This window comes from Vitis vinifera, chromosome 15, assembly GCF_030704535.1.
Source record: "Vitis vinifera cultivar Pinot Noir 40024 chromosome 15, ASM3070453v1".
In the NCBI taxonomy this organism is placed as follows: Eukaryota; Viridiplantae; Streptophyta; class Magnoliopsida; order Vitales; family Vitaceae; genus Vitis; species Vitis vinifera.
In genome coordinates, this window is record NC_081819.1 from 13,401,406 (window position 1) to 13,422,337 (window position 20,932).

Sequence of the window (20,932 nt, forward strand, 5' to 3'; positions counted from 1 at the left end):
GGAGTTTTGGATTTGGGTTTTTGAATTGAAATGAGAGAAATTTTGAGTTTTCGAGAGTGAAAAAAGATGAGAGAAAGCTTCCAAATGAAAGAGGGTAACAAAGAGGTTGGAATGATGTTGAAGATGCTAAGTTGGAGAAATAGAGGGGTAATTTGGGCACAGAAGATGAAGCCGACTCAGAGTGCACAAAAATGATAATACTTTTCATATTAAAAGCTTATTCTCATATTTCCCATTGTTGGGTTTCAAAAAAATGCTATTATATTGGGACGAGAAGTCCAAAGTACAACTTTCCCTAAGAAAATACTATGCATTAAAAACAACCATTTTTAATGTATAGTTGTTTTTTTGTTTTTAAAAATAAGACCCTCTTATGAATTTTCAAAAACAATTTTTTTGTTTTTAAAAAGGACTAACTGATGTTTAATCACACCATCAAATAGGCTTTGAAATGCTGTTAATCAATATTTTATATTTTTAAATATTTTTTAAAAATAACTTTTATTTTAAGTATTTTATTTTCAATGATTCTCCATGTTTATATAATTATTTTTTGAAATAAAAATAAAATAAAATATAGTTAAAATATATTATAAGAAAACACTATGCATTAAAAACAACTATTTTTTGTCAAAAAATAATTAAACATGTTTCCAATTTTCCATTTTTAAGAATAAAAAAATGTTTTTTTCTGGACACACCCTATGTTTTGATTGAATAGGATCAAAAAATAATTAAACATGTTTCCAATTTTCCATTTTTAAGAATAAAAAAATGTTTTTTTCTGGACACACCCTATGTTTTGATTGAATAGGAATCACTTTTAGTAATTTTATTCATAAGAAATGAAGTAAACATGGGGTTTAACTTTATTTCGTTGTTAATTTTGTTTTATAATATGCATATGATAGAGAAACCCTTAATTTGGCCAGTATTTACCCTTTATGCCATATGACATAAAAATCCTTAATTTGGCTATTATTTGCCCTTTATGCCATTGAGTGAGTCAGAGAGCACAGAGCAGAGAACAGAGAACCGTCGAAGTGGCACAAACATTTCAAACCAAGAGACTTTTGTTTGTTGGAGAAACGAGACCCAAGCAGTTGGCCGCCTAATTGGTAAGAAACCACTTTACTTAGCGTTACAACTTACGAGTGAAGGAAGACTCTCGTTTCCGCGAAATCTCTTCAAACCATTTCACGAGAGGACAAAACAAAACACAGCCCCTGCAGCCAGCCCTCCCTTTTAAAACTTTCAAAAAAAAAAAAAAAAAAAACCTCTCCCCCTTCCTTCTCTCTCCTCGTCCCAGATCAGAGCTTCTGCCCCATTTCCCATCTCCCACTCCACCTTCCTTTCCAGATCCGATCCATGGCTCCTGTCTCTGCTCTCGCCAAGTACAAGCTCGTCTTCTTGGGAGACCAATCCGTCGGAAAGACTAGCATCATCACTCGATTCATGTACGACAAATTCGACAACACCTATCAGGTCAAATCTTTATGGATCTGCTTGTTTATCGATTTTCAGCAATTTTGTTGGTTTGTGTTTTGGTTTTAGTTTTGGTGCGAATTTGTTTGATCCCGATCCTAGATGATCTGTTCTGTTTTTTTTTTCTTTTTCTTTTTTCTTTTTTTTGGTGGATTCAAGCGTTTTCATGTCTGTGGATTATGAAGATAGAGAGAAAAGAAAAGGATCTTGGTTTTGATGATAAGATTTTGACGTTGTATGTAAATTTCTTTGGTCAGTTTGATTATAGATATGGACCGAATTCCTATTGCATCTGGAAATTCATTTTTTAATCGACTATTGGTGATGAAGAAAATGTTATTCACACCACTGCTTTAACCTGCTGACAATGTTGCAATCAGTGGTTAATATGCAGACGATCTTGGCCAGAAAAAAATAATTGTAAAAGCTTTCTTACGTTATGTAATCAGAGTGGATGGTGAAGTGGTCGTACAGATTATATTTTCCAAATAATAAAGAAGACGCTGGTCTTATCACATATTTTTTTCCTACCTGACATGGTAATTGAACTATAAAGCATTTCCAATTGGATAGCTTTCTGGAACGACATTTATATTACTGTTTTTTTTGTTTGCATGGGCTCAATACAGTTATCTACTGCTGTTTCTTGCATACTTTGCATTTTCTGAAGTCCGCAGAATTTTGATTCTTTTAGGCTTTGTTTGGTTCATGGAAAGTTTGAAGGAAAATGCAAGGGAAAGAAAATAGAGGAGAAAAGTAGGGGGAAAGAAATTCCGAAGGACAATAAAAATAGATTTAAAATCTAATAATTTTTTTTATATATATTACTTCAAATTTATTTTGTTTATTTAACTCTTCTGTATAAAGATGAAATAATTTAAAAATACATGAATTTCTTAGTAATTTTAATTATATTTAACTTTATTTTGTATTTTTCATGGTAAAACCGAACATGATAAAATAATTTTTCTTAACATTTTTTTCTTTCTTAGTACTTTATGGGAATCAAACATAGCCTTATTAAATAATCTTGTTAATCATTGTGTGTATGGTTGTTCTTTGTGTAAATAAACTTCTTTGAGATTCATTTTTTTCTTTCTTGTATCCGTGTTCTTAGATTGTTGGTCAGAACTTATTTTTCCACAATCTAAATATAGGTAGCTGTATACACCTAGCTTATTCTTCTCCATAAGGTGCTTTTGTTTTATTTTCTTTTTCCTAAGCTTGTGTTATTAATTGACATCCAGGCTACTATTGGTATCGATTTTCTATCAAAGACGATGTACCTTGAAGATCGGACGGTCCGTTTGCAACTCTGGTGAGATTTTAGTTCTTGATGCTTTAGACCTGTTTGTATATATTGCTCCCACAAATATATTTTTGTCTCTCCCATTTCAAAAATATTTATTTTCTGAAGTTTTACCGCCATGGTGGCAAAGGCATTAAGATCTGGATGAACTTCTGGTTCAATTCTAATGTTGAACCAAAAAAAAAAAAACGGAAATTCTATTTTTGTTTATTCAAGAATCCAGTTTCTGCCATGCATGTGAAGTTTGTTTGTATGCACATCAATGAAACTGTACTCATGCTTGGAACTGTTTTTTTCCTGATAGGTAACATCTTTTTCCTTTTCTTCTTGTACCTGTTGAGAATTGAACCTGGAAACTTCCCCACCCTCAACCCAATACCATACCAATTGAGCTAGGCCTCAGGGGCTGTGCTTGTGATTGGAACTTTGTTGCATTATGTTAGTGATGGTTCCTTGATATAGTTTTAGGTCTTTAAAATTGTATATAGGCCGTATTTACATTTACAAGTTTGATCATGCCCCCGTGTTGCATGACCACTTCTACATAAATTACATATCCAAGTCAAAAGGGTTCATATATAGCTTTTCTAAATTAAATGCTACCAGCTTTCTTAAAATTCCTCCTGGTCTGTGAAGCCATCAGTGTTAAATCCTTTGTAAGATTTTTTTGATAGGTAAAGTCCTTCGTAAGATCTACTAGGGTCTGATGCATGACATAGAATATTACAATTACATAAAGCTTCTATTTGAATTTCACAGCATTTTTTAATCCTACAAGGGCCTTTCCTCATAAATGTATGGTGCAATTCCTGGATGTATTGGTGTAAAATCTAAATTATTGTACAAATCTAAATCCTGTCAATCACATAACTGCTCTATATTTCTGCATCCACAGATCATACCCTTTTTTCTCCTGTTTAAAATCCTATATTATGCCGCATCAGATTGTGACCCCATTCCATAACAATAATGTTGTGAGGGCCTTAACATTTAACATTCAACCACGACTGGGTAGAGAACAGGATTGTGTTCGGTTGATAGGCAGGATAAAAACCTCTGTGAACATATTATCATTAACATTAAGGCATGTTATTTTGATTTCTTGTCCAAGACAATGATTATTTATGTAAAGTTGGAGATAACTTTAAAGTAAGTTGCTTTAGTCTGCTGGACTTACCCATCATTTTCATTCATTCATTTGATGTAATATGTATTCATATCAAAGAAACCTGGGATCTTAGGATGTGGGATGCATTTTTATTTTCCTCCAGACATTTTTTTTTTTTTTGAGCACATAGGCTTGCCTCAGATAGGAAGTGTTTAAACGTGCTTATTGTACCATTTTTACATCTTTTGATTGAAGGAACTAATGGGGAAAAAAACAAACCTAGTTTTGCTCCAAAAAAAATGAATAATCCCAGATAAACCTAGTTCTCTTTTCTTTCTGTCATGCTCTCCATCACTAGCCTTTGTACAGCAATATTGAGAATAATTTTCATAATTCCAATCACATCACATACAGCACTAGTTCCCCAAACCTTTGATGTGAATGGAATTATGAAAATTATTCTCAATATTTTTGTACAATCTCATGTTTTGAAACATCAAATCCAAGTCTATAATCTGACGATGGCTAATTGTCTGTTTCTTTTCTTTTTTCTTTTTCTTTCAGGGATACTGCAGGACAGGAAAGGTTCAGGAGTCTGATCCCAAGTTACATTAGGGACTCCTCTGTTGCAGTCATTGTATATGATGTTGCAAGTATGCATTTTTCGCTTTTATTTTCCATTATGGAAAAATGTTTCTCATCTATTCATGTCTTTTTCTTTCTCTCTTTTGTTTCCCTCCCTTTTGGGTACTTATTTATTTATTTATTTGTCATGGAAGGTGGAGCATTCCCCATTATTGTTATTATTATTGTTTAATTTTTTATTTGCCTTAAATTCAAAGGTGGAGCTTTCCCCTTCCCCACTCCTATCTCAACCCATAATCACTTGAGCCCAACCCTTAAGCGCATCTTGTCTCATTCTTTTGTATGCTTGTACTTTGTTCTTGTCAAAAAGGTACATAGTTCATTTCCTGGTAGCCATCTGAACAAATTCAGCTTGTATGATGTCAGAATGAAATGTTTGTTAAATTTTATATTTTCATATGAATGATCTGGTTGCCTCTCTGACATGTTTTGGACTAATTTTGGCATTGGCAAACTATTTTTTGTATATGTTGCATCTGTGATGTGATTTTTTAACTACTCTGGCACCTTTTTGTGTTTTAGGCAGGCAGTCATTCCTTAACACTGCCAAGTGGATTGAGGAGGTTCGTACTGAGCGAGGCAGTGATGTTATCATTGTCCTTGTTGGGAACAAAACAGACCTTGTGGACAAGAGGTGATGACTTATTGTCTCATTTGCTGTTTATATTTTCTACTTCAATCTTTGATTGCTTGTACCAGTCAAGGGCTTGTTTTTGACTCCATTAAATATTATAGCTGATCTGTGTTGGCAACTGCTTAGTAACTGGCACCATAGTTATTCTTCTTCATGAAGCAAGCTAAATTGCTTTATGAAAATGAGAAACGGGATCTAATATTGCAATCCTTGTCGCTGAACCAGTAGGATATTCTTTGAGGATAAAAATATCTGGTGTTTACCACTGCAAATGTGATGACAGGAGTTTGATTGGAAGCTCTTACTGAACACAGAGAAGTAGATGAAACTTATGAAGGCATGGAAAAAAAATCATAAAACTATTGTATTTTTGGATGATTTTTGAGATCAAACTGTCACTGCTTTTTGGTATTTTATTTTTGAGGATCTAAAGAAAGGATTGTCAATCCAAAGGCATGAACTTTGGGAAACTAGAGAACTTAGAAGTATTTTTTACTCAAAATGCTGTAATATAAGGAGAAGTTGGAGACTAATGAATAAAGTAACAGCAAAGAGGTATTCCAAATTTTCTGTACATATGGCTTAGGTTTATTTTGGTTAATAATTCAACTAAAGAGGAAGAAATAATTGGTTTTTGTTCATTTCCAAAATTGCTGGAAAGACTATTTTAATCCTTATGGTAAATCCACCAGGAGGTACCAAAGAACTAGGATTGAATCCTGTGTTCCTTAGGGTTGGGGGGTGTTTATGGGTGTGAAAGCAGGCTATCCATTGTGGCATAGTCCATTATTGCTGTTGTAAGAAAATTGCTTTTAGTCTTTAGAAAAGTGGCAAGATAAATTAAAGTGTAATGAAATATGAGGTAGTGTGGGCCACTTTAGAACTAGCACAGGCTTCGTAGAATATGTTGTTGTCTTATTGGTTGCAGAACTGTTGTTTTTCATTGATATTGATGAAGTTGCTTGGCAAAAGCTAGTGTTAATATCTATTTGGATATAAACCAACAAAGTACTTTGATAGTATTTTTGGTCATATGTTATATAACAAGAAAGTGATTTTTGAAGGGATTGCCTGCCAAGTGATTATTTATGAATAACATCAATTGATTCTCTAGATTTTAAAAGTGATTTTCAATAGTTTATCAAACACCACTTAGAGTTTGTTTGATAGTGATTCTAGAAAACACTTATAATCTTTCTAACACTTAAAATTTTTTATCATTTAAGTATTAGAAATGCTAGAAACACACTCTTAATTTGGTAAAGAAACACTAGTAACTTGTTAGTATTAATAAGCGCTTTTGACCTCTTTGAAAATCACTTCCAAATAGAGTGATACTTTATTCTACTTGCATCTGTGAAGTACAAAACTATAACCAAAAGAGAATTCACTTTATATTGAATAAAAATTATTAGATGATTTAAAAGATTAGAGAGAGAGAATTGGACTTATAGGTTATTTGAAATTAAAACCAATATGTCTATTGGCCTTCTAATTCCAAAGTTTATGGGAAGTAAATATAGCAAAAGAAAACCATAAAATAAAACAAGTATGGGCCTTTTTTTTTTCCTCTTTCTTTTTCTGCCTGCTCATTCACTCACGGCTTTGCTATGCTTTGACAGGCAAGTGTCTATAGAGGAAGGAGAAGCTAAAGCTCGTGATCTAAATGTTATGTTTATCGAAACTAGTGCCAAGGCTGGGTTCAATATAAAGGTAAACATGTCTTCATTATTAGGTAGCATTTCTCATACCTAATATTTACAAGGTCATAGAACACTAAGGTGTGAAATTGTGGTACGGCTGCAGTTGCAACTCCACCTAGCTTTCTCTGAATTTTTCTAGTATTTGGTTTTATTGGAAAATGCCAATGATCTGCCCTATGACCATTTTGGAGCACAAGATAAGCCAAAGCTCCAAAATTTTCAAATATTTTTTAGAGTGAACTAGGACCACTATATCTTCACTATTGGGGAAGAAAAATGTTCTGCATTTTTGAATATTTTGTTATTTGGCTTCATTCAGTCCTGCATGGCTTAACTTTTCTTTCTTAGACAAACTATTGACCATCCTGAATGAATCTTTTTCTAGGCGCTATTTCGGAAAATTGCAGCAGCCTTACCAGGAATGGAAACACTTTCTTCAGCAAAGCAAGAAGACATGGTTGACGTCAATCTTAAGTCTAGCAACACAAACGCATCTCAGTCACAGCCACAGGCAGGCGGATGTTCCTGTTGATGATATACAATGTTGTTCTAAGCTCCCACTATGCGGTCCCATTTCCTTCTCAGCTCCTGCGATCCTACAAAACGTCTGTAAAGTTTTCCTCGCCCATTTCGGTAAGCTTTGAGCTTTTGGGTATGGATGATGGTTTAAAAAAGGAAAAGTGAAACAGTAGATTATTAGATTCCTTGGTTATTTCGGCAGTTTTGTCAGATGCATTAGAGTTTTTATGGTTGAAAATTAATATCAGAATCTCTCAAATAAATTAGATTTTGAAGAAGAAATTTGGAATTAAAAGCATCCCTCAGTAAGGAACTTGTGGGGATTGATGGTAGTCTATACTTTCTATATCACACAATTAGCCGAAGGGGAAAAACTATTGGTTGTATGTTGTCTCTGTTTACTCGTGGATTTCTGCGCTTATATCCAAGCATAAGCCTTGATATATATATCAATGCAGGTTTCTGATAGGAATGGCGTCCATGTCCCATCGAGGTTCATGTTTGTTCATTTTTTTTTTCCTTTATTTATTCTTTGTTTCTCATTTCAATATGTAAACTCTTTGAGTACAAAAACTAGAAATAGAAATAGGGATTGTGATAAATTAACCTTTACTTGTGGATTTCTATTTTTTTTTTTTAAATTAGAAATTGTTTTATCATGTATGTAATAATGTAAACTTATTATTTCATTTAACATTGTAGAGTTTAAACTACATATAACTAAATAGAATAAGTAATAAATTGTTAATCTAATCCTAAAATTTTATGAAACTTCCTAGCTCATTCTTTATGGTTATGTTTGGTTCCGAAAAGTAAATATTAAGAATTTTTTTTTTTTTTTTTGTTTAGTTTTGCTATGAAAAATAAGGAAGAAAGTCAAATTTAATTAAAATTATTAAAAAAATTCAATAAATTGACTAAGATTTGAAGTTTTGGGGGACAACATCAAGCTTTTATACATTATTTCAAAAATTAATAAAAACCCTCCAACATCTACTTGCACAACGTTTTTTCAAAACTAATTTTCTTTGAAGTTATTAGTGTCATTCCAAAATTGCCTATTGGACTTGTTATATAAATTCATCCAACTTTCTAAATGCACTTGTACGCACAAATTTTGTAAAAGTCCTGTGAAATTAGCAAAATAATAGAAAAATAATGCGAATTAAAATTGTTGGGGTACAATCTCAAAAATAATATTTTTTTTTTATAAAATGATATTTTTCCTTTGATTCCTTCGTTTCGACTACAACTTGAAGAACAATGATAAACTTGTTTCCTTGAATTTGAAGATCAATCGAGGGCTTAAATGACTTTTTCTTGAATGAACTTGTTAAATAACGAAGAACACGTATGTAATCCTTTAACCATTTATCAAATTTGTAGAGAGATTTGATGAAGTTTTTTATTTTGTTGTGAAACTTCTTTTCCTGTGCAAAGTTGCCTTTGAATTTTTCTAATTTTTGAATTTTCTCCCTCTTGAAAGAAGTCACCTCTATTTATGGGTGAAAGTAGGGAATTTGAATTCCGAATTCCTAAATTTTAGTTGCTTAATTCAAAAGATTTAGTTCCTTGATTTTAGCAACTTTTCTTATTTAGAGGTTTTACCAACAAGATAATAATAATAATAATAATAATAATAATAATATATTTTATTATTACTATTATTATCTTTTTGTAGTTGGAGGTTAGTTTTTTTTTAGGAAAGTTACCTATAAAAGGATATCTATTTTTATTTATTCACTTATCCATGCATTGTCATGTGGAAGCTTTAACATTTCATGGATACTAAAAAGCGAGGGTAAGCACTGTAGGTTTGCTACTATCTCATCATCTCCTTTGGTTTTGCTCAACTCTACACCAAGAGCACTTTCTCCATCTTCACTTGGCCCATCTTCTTCCGAAGTCTCATGACAAGAGACCATATGAGTTGATGTCATCATCTCTCTATCAAAAAACTCTAAAGGGAAGTATTCTCCTAAGGTGATAGGGGTGATGAGCTTTTGTACCAAGAGGTCATCAACCTGTACAATCTTTTGTTTTCTTTTGGGTTTCTTTTCTTATTTCTTTTTCAGGTATCGACAAATATTTTGTTTATATTGTTCATTCCTAGAAAGATTTGGGTATTGATGAGATTCTTGCTTCTTGTGAGGTCTTCTTCGTATCACCAATGTCCAACCTTCTTCACTATATGACATTGATTCATTATCAAAGCAAAAGTGAAGAATGGTGTCATGGCATGACACTTGTGTTTGCTTTTGTTTCGATGACTTGCATTGGATAGTATCGGTGCATGCCCTTAGTGTCTTAGGTGGAACATGTAATAGAACAGGATCGAAAGACCCAAATGTGACTATAGCATGATTTGACTCTACTACTTCATCTAGATCCAAATGAATTCTTCCTTGCTTTATAAGTTTCATTATGAGATCTTTTAAGATGAAATGTTTCTCCATTGGGTGATTGATGATTCGATGGTAATGATAGTAGTTTGGATCATTAACACGACCCATTTTTTTGGATCCTTGCACTTAGGTAGCTCAAGAACTTTTTTTTGGAGTAGGTCTTCCAACATGCTAGGCACATCAGAGTCAAGAAAATGATACTTCTTCTCCTCTAATTCCTTCAAGGTGAACCGACACCTCTCATTTTCTTGGGTTGCCAGCCTCTTTTACTTCCTTCTTTTGATCTCATGTTGAGATTTTGATGGACATTGTATTTACCGTCATTAACTATTGGATGGGTTTTATTGAGGTCTTGTCATTTGTTTTCCCATCGTGTCTCTTTCTTTGCCGGTCAACGATAAGGTCTTTCTTAGCACCATGGTTGGCTATGTTGAGCTCCATGTCATGTGCTCAAGTAGCTAATTCTTCAAAGGTATGGGGTTGTATCCCTTGGAGGATGTATAGGAGACCCCAATGCATTCCTTGTATACACAGCTCCACGGCTGATACCTCGGATAATTTATCTTTGCAGTCAAGGCTTAAGGAATGCCAACGATTGATGTAGTCTACTACTGGCCCGTCTTTCCATTGCCTAGTATTGGTAAGCTCCATCATGTTTACAATTCATCGGGTGCTATTGAAACGATTGAGGAATTCATGTTCCATTTGGTTCCAATTATCGATAGACTTAGGTGTAAGGTTTATGTACTAATCGAGAAGAGATGCAACATTCGAAAGGTGGTCGAGTCCTTGACTTGACTTACCCCTATTTTGTACTTTTGCCTCAACCTTGTTTATGAGGGAGGCTATTTGCATATCCTTCTCCTTGACCGTCTTGGTGAGTTTGGCAATGGTGTGAGTCATCTCTGCTAATTGTTCTTCTACGGATGTAGTGTCGGTTGCCATTACCAGCATAGTCATCAAGAAAGGAGAAGTAAAAAAGTCGAAACGATTAGAGTAATTTTCCTCATTTGACATTCTAGTTGGCGATCCGGAGTGTGAGCTGGTGCTGGAGTTGGTATTGGTAACAGAGCAAGGAGACTTATCCCCAAAGTTCTTTAATGCTAAAGGGAGTTTTCCCTTACTACGAGGACTATGGTTTTTTGCCCTTGGAGAAGCCAAAGTGATGTGTGCTCATCATGTGTCCTTACCGGTTTTAACAAGCAAGTAGAGTCACTTATATGTTTTGTTGAAGGTGAATATGTTGATTTTGCTTTGCTACGAGTTATGGGGCCCATAACGGTGTTGTGTGTCGATTGCGCAATGACGATCTTGTCACTACCCTTGTTGACATGCACAACTTGAATTCTTTTGGATGCCATTGATGTAGTAGTGATCATTTTTCTAATGAAAGAGATGAGAGATAGAGAGGTCCTACCAAGCATGCCAGAAATTTGCACGCACAAATTTCATAAAAGTCATACGAAATTAGCAAAATAATAGGAAAATAATGCAAACAAAATAATTATTAAAATTAAAATTCTTGGGGTACAATCTCAAAAATAATATATATATTTTTTTACAAAAGAATATTTTCCATCTAATTCTTTCGTTTCAACCACAACTTGAAGAACGATGACAAACTTGTTTCCTTGAATTTGAAGATCAATTAAGGGCCTAAATGACTTTTTCCCAAATGAACTTGTTGAATAGCCAATAACACATATGTAGTCTTTTTACTGTTTACCGAACTTACAGGGAGATTTGATGAAGTTTTTTCTTCTTTTCTTGTATAAAGTTGCCTTTGGATTTTCTCCTTCGGATTTTTCTGATTTATGAATTTTCTCCCTCTTGAAAGAAGTCACTTCTATTTATAGGTGAAAGTAAGGAATTTGAATTTCGAATTCCCGAATTTTAGTTGCTTAATTCAAGAGATTTAGTTCTTTGACTTTAGCAACTTTTCTTATCTGAAGGTTTTATCAACAAAATAATAATAATAATAATTATTATTATTATTATTCTTTTTGTAGTTGGAGGTTAGTTTTCTTTTTCTTAGGAAAATTACCCATAAGAAGAATTTTTATTTTTATTTATTCACTTATCCATTTATTTATTAATTTTGAAGACCAAATTAGTGGTAATTTAATCCACTAAAATTTTTATGTCTACAACACTATTTCATGTTCTATTTTTTGAAACTTTTTCATCGAAAATTATTCTAATTGTCAATTTTAAATGAAAAGTAGGATTACATTTTTCATTAAAAATGAATAATAATATTGTTAAACATTTTTGCTTTAAAATGGATAATAACATTTTTGCAAAATGAGTATATAAAAAAAATGATAAAAAATAAATTTACTATATTTGAGATATTCATATCTCATATCTTAGCATTTTATTTTACAAAATGAGTATATACAAAAAAATTGATGAAAAATAAATCTATGATACATGAGACATGCATATTTCATATCTTAACATGAAATTAACATATTCCATATAAAAGGAATAATAAAAAAAAAGTGGATGATATATTTCACCACTTATCTTATTTATCTCATATTTAGTTGAACAGAAGATACGGTAAGTAACTAGATAACTTATCAGAGCTTATCACCAACCAAACATAAAATATGATATAATATTCATTTCATGTTATATCTGATAATCAAACATGTTCTAATTGTTTAAAATCACTTTGTAGATTATTCTTAAAAGTTATTAGACTCGTTCAAGAATCCAAAACGTCAACTCTATTTTGATTTGAAGTCTAGTTGTTAGGACAATCGAGGTTAATGCAAAGAGACGTAAAACATTTATGCAGTTTTCATGTATTGAAGTGCTTCTCAAAATCATCAATTTGTCAAAGTCCAATTCTTTAAGCAAATGATTATTTCCATGAAAACAATTGTAGTCAATGCCAAATTCAAACAAAGTGTGCCACTAATGTCAAAGCCAGAGCATACTCCATTCCTTATTTATAAATAAATATTTATGTAAATGGTATTAAATAAAATATTGTTTCTTCAAGAAAATAATTGCTTCAATTGGAAAGGAATTTTATTTTAAAGTCAACTTTTGTCCTCCCATAACTTTTATTAGAAATTATTTTTTATTTTTATAAATTTATATTTATCCAAAATTTCATTGAGGCCTTTCCAGGTTTGGTATAAATACACTCAATTATTATTGGTTACAAATTCTTTCGATTAATATCTCTATAAATTTAATTCGTTTATCAAATTTATTTTTTAGAGAGATTTTAAGTAAAAATATTTTAGATTTGGGTTTTTAATAGTTCATTAAAAATGAAATTAAATGTTTTTTAAAAATAAAATTTATATATAAAATAGATTTATAGGGGTGTTAACTGAAAAAATTTAAAATATGTGGTGGATTAGTGTATTTATACTCAACTTTGGGGTGTAAATGAAATTAACTTAGAATTAATTGGATTGACATAAAATGGGAAAGCGCGGGACTGAGAGAAGATAATATCATATTATTTGATAATTTATTTTTGTTTGAGTCGTTCATTTTGTGGACCGCTTGAGTTGCCACCGTTGGCTGCAGCAACTGTCGCTTCCGCAAAGATCTTCTTCGCCGTCGCAGCCGCCGCCCTATTGCCGATGCAGCCGGCTCTCGACATGCCGGGTGATTCTCTCCTTATTCCTATATATCTTTCTGTTATTTATTTATTTTTATTTATTTTTAATTCTGATATTTCACCGGAATCAAATCTAACCCTCCGTTTGGCGGCTCAGTAAACACTGAGGAAAGCATGAGAAAATTTTGGATCTTGTGTTTTATACTGTTATGGCTTCCTTGTAAAAATCTAGAAAGAATTCAATGTTGGAGCCAAATACTCGGCTGATCCTATGTTTTCTGGAATTCCAAATAATGGAAGTCGAAGCTCGAAAAATTTAATTTCTTTTGGTTTCCTCCCTTTTCTCGGCAATCGAACGGAGGAAGGTAGAAAATGAGTTTTCTTATTTTTCGATAAGAGCTAGTAGCCTTTTATGGCGGCTTTCAGAGGAATCTAATTTTTAGAAAGGATGTTGAAGAAAGTGATCTGGCACTTTTCTTTTTTTACTTCCCAAAAGATTGAGAGTTTGGTTGTAGACTTAGGTGGTGTTTGTTTTTTGACTGAATATAAAAAGTTAAATATTTTAGCTTTTTCTATTCAGCTAAAAGTAACATATTGACATCATCTAACATAGCTAAAATGAATTTGTTATCAATAAGTTCAATTTAATTATATTGGATGATATTAACATGTTACTTTTAGTTGAATAGAAAAAACCAAATATTTTGACTTTTTCTATTCAGTCAAAAAACAAACACCACCTTAGGTACTGTTTGGTTAGCATTTTCCAAGTACGGCTTTTTTTTTTTTTCTTTTTCTTTTCTTTTCTTTTTCCTAAAAAGCAAAGATAAAAAAAACTAAGCTGTGGGAACTGAATTCTTCTATGTCGAGTTAGTGGCATTTTAGTAGAATTCAGGCAATGAAAGACCAATTTAGACCCTCCTTGGCCTTTCTATTTCTTTTTCTTTTTGTTTCATATTGAACTTGAATTTGGGAGAGCTTCTCAAACCCTAAAAGTTGGGTTGAAGGATAAATACAATTTGTAGGAATGTTTGGATAGAATCACCATGGCATCCACCGATGCAATTTATTCATGTTTTTTAAAGAAGTAAGACCAAGGAAACAGAGTTTATTTAACTAAAATTTTGGAAACTTTTATAATTATCTTATCTTTAATAAAAGCACTTTAAAATCCCCATCCATAAAAAATTTAATAGCATCTTTCTAGTTCTAGTTCTATTTTTTGTATTGCTAAATTCAAAAGTTAAACGTTATCTCAAACAAGACTTTACACTTATTATATGGATGGGGAAGCACAACTGTCTACATTATTTGGTTAGTTCTATGATGGGTTGAAAAATGCTTTATAAGATGCTTGTTTTGGTAGAGTTAGCAATCAAAACAACTCTGACCAATTTTTTTCTTGTTGATATACGTATTTGCTTATGTAAAAGTATTGATAAAAGTCAGTGAACTCTTTATACCCGTTTATCCTCTTCAACATTAAACTTCCATTGATTGTCATATGATTATGTAGAAGCTTGTGGTAGTGACATGGGACTCGAAGAGGAGGGGCGTGACTTAAGAGGAGGGGAGAGTCTGAGGTGTCAAAGCTTAAAGGACAATGGAGTAGAATCAGAGGCAAGGGGAGTGGAGAGAGTGGTAGTGTTGTTATATGAGAAGCTCACACATTGGGGAATCTCAAATGTAGAGTAAATCTTAGAATTTCGGAGAGCAAACTTCATGTTTGTCTTCCCTTTGTTGTAGAACATGAAGTCTTTTATAGTTATACTGAACATTTACATCCATTAATTTCCATGCGATGATGTGAAAGCTTTTGGTGGTGACATGATGGATACTCTCAAATGCAAACAAAATCTTAAGAATTTAGGAGAGCAGGCCATCATCAAAACAAGTGTCCTCCTCGTAGAAAAGGATGGATAAACCAATACACCCTTAGCAGCCATAAGCAATGTGTTATTCTAGAAGCCAAATTAGAATATAAGCAAGATTTTGATCAACATAATGCTAATGGTAAAAGAGTGATAGAATCCACTGTTGAATGGAGTTCCTCTCCAATTGGTTGTGTGATAGTGAATTTTGGTGGTTTCTTTTTGGGGATTCTTGGGCAAACTAGCACTAGAGACATTTTTAGAAATCACAAGGATTTGATGGCTGGGTTTTAAGGTTTCTAAGGCAAACTAACATTAGAAACATTTTCAGAAGTCACAAGGAAGGTGTGTTAAGCCTTTTCAAAACCAGTGGGTTTGGGTATTGCTATTAAAGGCAATGTATTAGCCCTTTTAGAAGGCTTAAGAGAAGCTCTCAAAACAGATTAAAGCAAATTAATGGTGGAAGGGGATTGCTTAGCAGTTGTTCAATAGATGTGGTGCAACTATTTTCAATTTTCAAGGATTGCCCTTGAGTGATTATTACTTTATATTCTAGGATGGATGTGGGATTTCTTCGGATTGTGAAGGCCAGCCACAAAGAGGTTGATATCTCGGGATAAGGAGGGGCAGTTTCCTAGAAGTATAGGATCCACTTTGAATGTCCTTGAGATGCTTTTTACTGGAGTGGCCTATCTTTTAGTTTTCTTCTCTTTTTATTTTTTAGTTTCTTGGTTTCTGTTTGAAGCATTCCTTGTTCTCATATGGTTCTTTTTTGTTTCTTTTGACAAAATTCTTTTTTTTTTTTTTCTAAAAATTAAGTGCTTAAATCAACGCCATAGGTAGCCGTGGTCTTTAGGAACCCTCCAAAATGATTTCCTTAAGAGAGCCTTCTTCTTACCAATTACATTGCCTAAACTAATGCTTGCATTATGCTTGGAGATCTAACCCACCCCCACCCAATACACACACACACGCACACACATGAACATGCACATACACAGTAGTGGATAGGGCTAGGACTGGGTAGGAATTGCATATTGAATTAACAAACTCTATAATGGCTAGAGACCAGAGCACCAACCTCAGGCTTAACAATTTAGCCCAAGTTTCACCTATAGATATTTTGATAAGTGAGTTTCACCCATAGATATTGCCATGCATATCATAAAAACATTAAATTTATAAAAATGCCCTAATTTAAGGCAGCATTTGAAAGCAGCCTTATATTTTCTTTTTGTGGGATAGTAGTTATGTATTTTGAATTAGTTGTTTTTATGTGGGTCTGGTTTCATATTTGATGTGTTATCAATAAAATAATTATCTAATATTTTTAATTTGCATTCTAGAAGAATTCCCCTTTGACATTGACCTATTATGATCATTTTAGATTTTCTTTGACATTATTATTATTTATTATTATATTATAGTTATTTAATTATTTATTATTATTATTATCATTATTATTGTTCTCATGTATTATTGATTAAGAACTTCATAATTATATAGCAGACAGATATGGTGTTTTTTCTTCTCACTTTTTGTCTTATTCCCTTGTATATATATCCTAAACTTAAAAAACATCCCATTTAATCTTGTCATAGGCCTCAACTTGTGTCCAGCTGTCCCTGTCAGTACTAAGGCATCATTTGAATGGGCCTGGATTGATTTCTAAGCCCAACCTGATATATGGATGAGCCTAGGAAATCTGGTCTGTTCTGGTCCGTTCTGGCCCTACAGGCGTAAATAACCCACTCCACACCCTACAAACATTGGGGTGGAACCATTTCATCCTTGATTGCACCCTATATCTCATGCCAATAGGCCAAGGAGATCCTTGACTATCTTTTAGTTTTTCCTGACTAACAATAAACAAAGAAAGAAATGCCATTGGAATTTTGGTCAGAGTGAAAAATCATAATTCTATTCCTAAAGTGATAGAAACTTTTATTTCAATTAGCTAATCTCCCATTGACTTTCTCTTCCAAGGGAACCCAAAATCCAATGCCTTAAGTTCTCACCTCTTAAACATCTCATAGGCCACTCGGTAATACCATACCCAAGTACATTTGCAACTGAAATGAACTTATTTTCACCCATGTGAATCCTTACAATAGATCTCTTTTTAAAATTATTTTTTAGCCATGGAACTCTCTCTGAGTATTTCAAATAAGGTCAAGATTTGAACTGTTGTCTGTTTGCGAGGAGAAGTTGGTGTCATACATTGTTTTTCATAAGAAGAGAATGTTTGGTACATGTTATAGCTGTAACTTCAGAAGGTTGTTAACTTAATCCCTGGCTTGCCCACCTATCTTTTGGAACTAGCAGGTGCACATCTCTAGTTTCCTTAAATTTGATTGTTACTTCATAGAGCATATTAAATCATTTTTTTCCCTTTAGAAAGTGCATTTTTATATCCAATCTTTTACAGTTGCAAATGTTCATTTCAGGAATTTGGTCCCACAATGTATATCCTGCTATCTAGTATGCTCTCTCATGTGTGGGGTGTTTTCTAACACCCTATTTTATGTGTGGCCTTGGGGCCACAGGTGGGGAGATGGACAACCTTGTGGGCAAACAAATTAAGGGCAACCTCATTTGAGCTTGCATGTGAGCTCAATACATTGGGTAAATAAACATGTGGTGAGGTTTGAACTTATGTCCTCCTGCTAAATGAGGTCTGATACCATGTTGAACGATCAGTTTTCTTAAAGTTTTAAGCTGTTAAGTATTTAAGCCCACAATGCATATTATGCTCACAGTTTGGCTACTAATCTAAAACTAGATATTTTGTGTAGAGTTCAACAGTATGAACCAGCACTACCTATAAAAAAAAAACAGTATGAACTAGCATGGTAAGGAATGCAGGTTGATGCTCCTATTTGGAATACACAAACTAACAAGAGTGTAACTAAAGAACAGAGGAGCAGGTCTAGCTCACCAAACGTTCCAAACACATTTGGCTCTCTTAAGTAGCAAATAAATGAGAGATGAATGAAATTGGCTACATTAAAGTGGGTTTTCTCTCCTCTTTGTCTCATCTTTTTCTAGTCTAGGGGCATTGTGGAGGGAATCCTTGCTTGCGCGAGTTTTAAACTGCATTGCTAATAGGAATGGTTTCCTTACCAGTTGACAAAGGTTCATGGCAGGCTTCTGTCTTGCCATCACTACTCCTCTCAATCTCAGTAATTTGGAGCCAATGTATCCAAGGTTGCTATCAGTTGGAAGGAAAATCAGGAAGAAGATAGATCCAAAAAAGGGGGGCGGGGGCGTTTTGGAAGAGGAAGGAGAAGAAGCAGCAGCTCAGTAGTTCATACTTCAATCCTAGTGGTTCTGGTTCTGAATAGTTCCAAACACCTTCTTACTTCATTCTTTTTTTTGATTACTTAAAAATGAGTTAAAGAACCAATGCCTAGCTAACTATCTTATGCATCATTTTATCATGTAGTAGAGATGAGAAAAAATTGGACACTTGATAATTTGGTCATGTACTTGTGTTGTGATACTAGGAAACTATATGAATTTGACACCTAGGCCATATGCACACCAGGTTGCATATGCAAGTCCATCTAACATAGTTGTACCCTATTAAACCCACTCCATTGGACATTTATGTAACATAGTGTGTTCATATCAGTGTTTTCCATCTACTAAAGCAGAAGTTCCTTCACTAATGTTATTAGCTTCTGTACTAATGTTGTAAAATTTGATTAATTGAATAATTGTTCTATGATTGTCTTTAATTTCTAGCAGTTTTTTCCATATTTGAATTCCTAATGATCAGATAAAATCTGTTTCCTATAAACGCTCTAAATTTTTTATTGTTGTGTTACTTCCTCCAGCAGTTTCTGCAGAACCGATCTTGAGCAAAGATGAAACTTTAACGAGGCAATCTTCATTCATTGGACTAAAATGTTGGCAATGGTGGCTTTTGGTGGCACTCAACATTTTTTTCCTCGTTGCTGGCCAAGCAGCTGCTGTTCTTTTAGGAAGATTTTATTATGACAAGGGTGGAAATAGTAAATGGATGGCTACTTTTGTCCAAACTGCTGCTTTTCCAATTCTTCTCATCCCACTCTTCCTTATACCCTCATCCAAGGAGCCTTCAACTACTACTCCACCTTCTTGGACCATCCTTGCATCCATCTACATCGCTCTTGGAGTAGTCCTAGCTGGTGACAACATGCTGTATTCTACTGGGCTCTTGTACCTTACTGCCTCTACTTATTCGCTCATTTGTGCTACCCAATTGGCTTTTAACGCGGTTTTCTCTTTCTACATCAATTCTCAAAAGTTCACTGCTTTGATTCTTAATTCTGTGGTTATTCTATCCTTATCTGCCTCTCTCATTGCTATCAATGATGATTCTGAGGGTTCTTCAGGCATCTCTAAGGGGAAATATGCCATCGGTATCATTTGCACCCTTGCAGCTTCAGCTCTTTATTCTCTTTTGCTCTCCCTTATGCAGCTATCCTTTGAGAAGGTAATAAAGAAAGAAACATTTTCCGTGGTTTTGGAAATGCAAATTTATACATCCATTGTTGCCGCATGCGCTTCACTTGTGGGTCTTTTTGCAAGTGGGGAATGGAAGACTCTCCATGGAGAAATGAATGGGTTTGGCAAGGGGAGAATTTCTTATGTGATGACTTTGGTCTGGACAGCTGTGGCTTGGCAAGTTTGTTCTGTAGGTGTTGTGGGCTTGATTTTTCTGGTCTCTTCTCTCTTCTCCAATGTTATTAGTACCGTCTCTTTGGCTGTTGTTCCTATTGCTTCAGTGATGGTTTTCCATGACGAAATGAACGGCGTGAAGGTAATTGCTATGCTTTTGGCTTTTTGGGGTTTTGCTTCTTATATTTATCAGAATTATCTGGATGATCGCAAGGCAATAAAAGCACAAACTGGTGCTGATGATAACCACCCTGATGATTCTTCATGTTGTTGATTGAAACTTGTTCAGTATTCTTGGATTTACCCTGCTTTTCTATTGTAATGGACGACATTATCAATCAATGCATATTTGTTTACAGATTTATTGGTCTGTACTTGTTTAGATCCATTATTGAGATTTTACAAGTGATTTTTTTTTTTCAATTTCTTCTTTTGTCTGATCAATGTTGCAGTTCATCTCTACATACATATTGGTTTTTTTTCACAAGACCAGTATGAATCCATTGGGGGTTGTTTGATTTTCCCATGGGAATGTGGAAAGTCCCTTGTATGGGATTGGAATCACGAACATTTTATTTTTCATGGCATCTTCCGATGACTCTCTCTAAGAATAGCTTCACAACTTAGGGACTTGGATTGCTAGAGATTAAAGTTCACATAATTGAAGTTTCAGATCGAGAAATGAATTCCAAGGAATTTAGAGCTTGTTTGGTCATCTGATTTAAAAACGATTTTCTGAAACTTGTTTTTAAAAATATTTTTTTGTCCTTTAACTTAAAAATGGTTTCTAAAAATAAGTTTAAAAAAAAATGGTCAAATGAACCCTTATTTCCCTTAATCTTCTTTCATTTGCTACTCTTCTATTCCATGTATCAAAATATTAACAATCTCCTTGTTTTATATATATATATATACACAAATATTTTATTATACTATTAAAATAACCAATAAAGCAAATAAAATGAAACAATAATGAATAAATATAATTAATTATTTAAT

The 20,932-nt window shown here is 33.5% G+C and overlaps 2 protein-coding genes and 1 long non-coding RNA gene across 5 annotated transcripts; 2 read left to right on the top strand and 1 right to left on the bottom strand.

Annotated features, from left to right (window-relative positions):
- Window positions 1-986: 986 nt before the first annotated feature.
- LOC100263235 (ras-related protein RABH1b) lies at window positions 987-8,015 on the top strand. Of its 2 annotated transcripts, XR_787755.3 has the most exons (7): window positions 998-1,485; window positions 2,733-2,803; window positions 4,467-4,555; window positions 5,070-5,181; window positions 6,804-6,894; window positions 7,270-7,517; window positions 7,862-8,015. XR_787755.3 is itself a non-coding variant. In XM_010663132.3 (6 exons), exons 1-6 carry the CDS (start codon window positions 1,369-1,371, stop codon window positions 7,414-7,416), a joined length of 627 nt encoding a protein of 208 aa, XP_010661434.1. In that variant the 5' UTR covers window positions 987-1,368; the 3' UTR covers window positions 7,417-8,015. The 2 variants fall into 2 exon arrangements, 1 of the variants encoding a protein (XP_010661434.1); XM_010663132.3 differs by having other exon boundaries at window positions 987-1,485; window positions 7,270-8,015.
- Window positions 8,016-13,027: 5,012 nt separating this feature from the next.
- Window positions 13,028-20,321, top strand: LOC100258098 (probable purine permease 11). Of its 2 annotated transcripts, none has more exons than XM_002266737.4 (2): window positions 13,028-13,444; window positions 19,108-20,321. In XM_002266737.4, the coding sequence occupies exons 1-2, from the start codon at window positions 13,420-13,422 to the stop codon at window positions 20,205-20,207; spliced, it is 1,125 nt and encodes a 374-aa protein (XP_002266773.1). In that variant the 5' UTR covers window positions 13,028-13,419; the 3' UTR covers window positions 20,208-20,321. The 2 variants fall into 2 exon arrangements, with proteins under 2 accessions (XP_002266773.1, XP_010661433.1); XM_010663131.3 differs by having other exon boundaries at window positions 13,183-13,444; window positions 19,111-20,321.
- LOC132255199 (uncharacterized) lies at window positions 13,775-14,306 on the bottom strand. The gene is made up of 2 exons (XR_009467834.1): window positions 14,138-14,306; window positions 13,775-13,913 (listed from the first exon to the last, which is right to left on the bottom strand). It is a non-coding gene; the product is annotated as an uncharacterized LOC132255199 (long non-coding RNA).
- Window positions 20,322-20,932: the final 611 nt, after the last annotated feature.

What these genes read in the sequence shown, in the direction of transcription:
- LOC100263235 (XM_010663132.3), top strand. Translation starts at nt 1,369, where the DNA reads ATGGCTCCTGTCTCTGCTCTCGCCAAGTACAAGCTCGTCTTCTTGGGA. An exon ending in CATTGTATATGATGTTGCAA is followed by an intron (nt 4,556 to 5,069) that starts GTATGCATTTTT and finishes TTTGTGTTTTAG; the next exon opens with GCAGGCAGTCATTCCTTAAC. An exon ending in AGGCTGGGTTCAATATAAAG is followed by an intron (nt 6,895 to 7,269) that starts GTAAACATGTCT and finishes ATCTTTTTCTAG; the next exon opens with GCGCTATTTCGGAAAATTGC.
- LOC100258098 (XM_002266737.4), top strand. Translation starts at nt 13,420, where the DNA reads ATGCAGCCGGCTCTCGACATGCCGG. An exon ending in GCCGGCTCTCGACATGCCGG is followed by an intron (nt 13,445 to 19,107) that starts GTGATTCTCTCC and finishes TACTTCCTCCAG; the next exon opens with CAGTTTCTGCAGAACCGATC.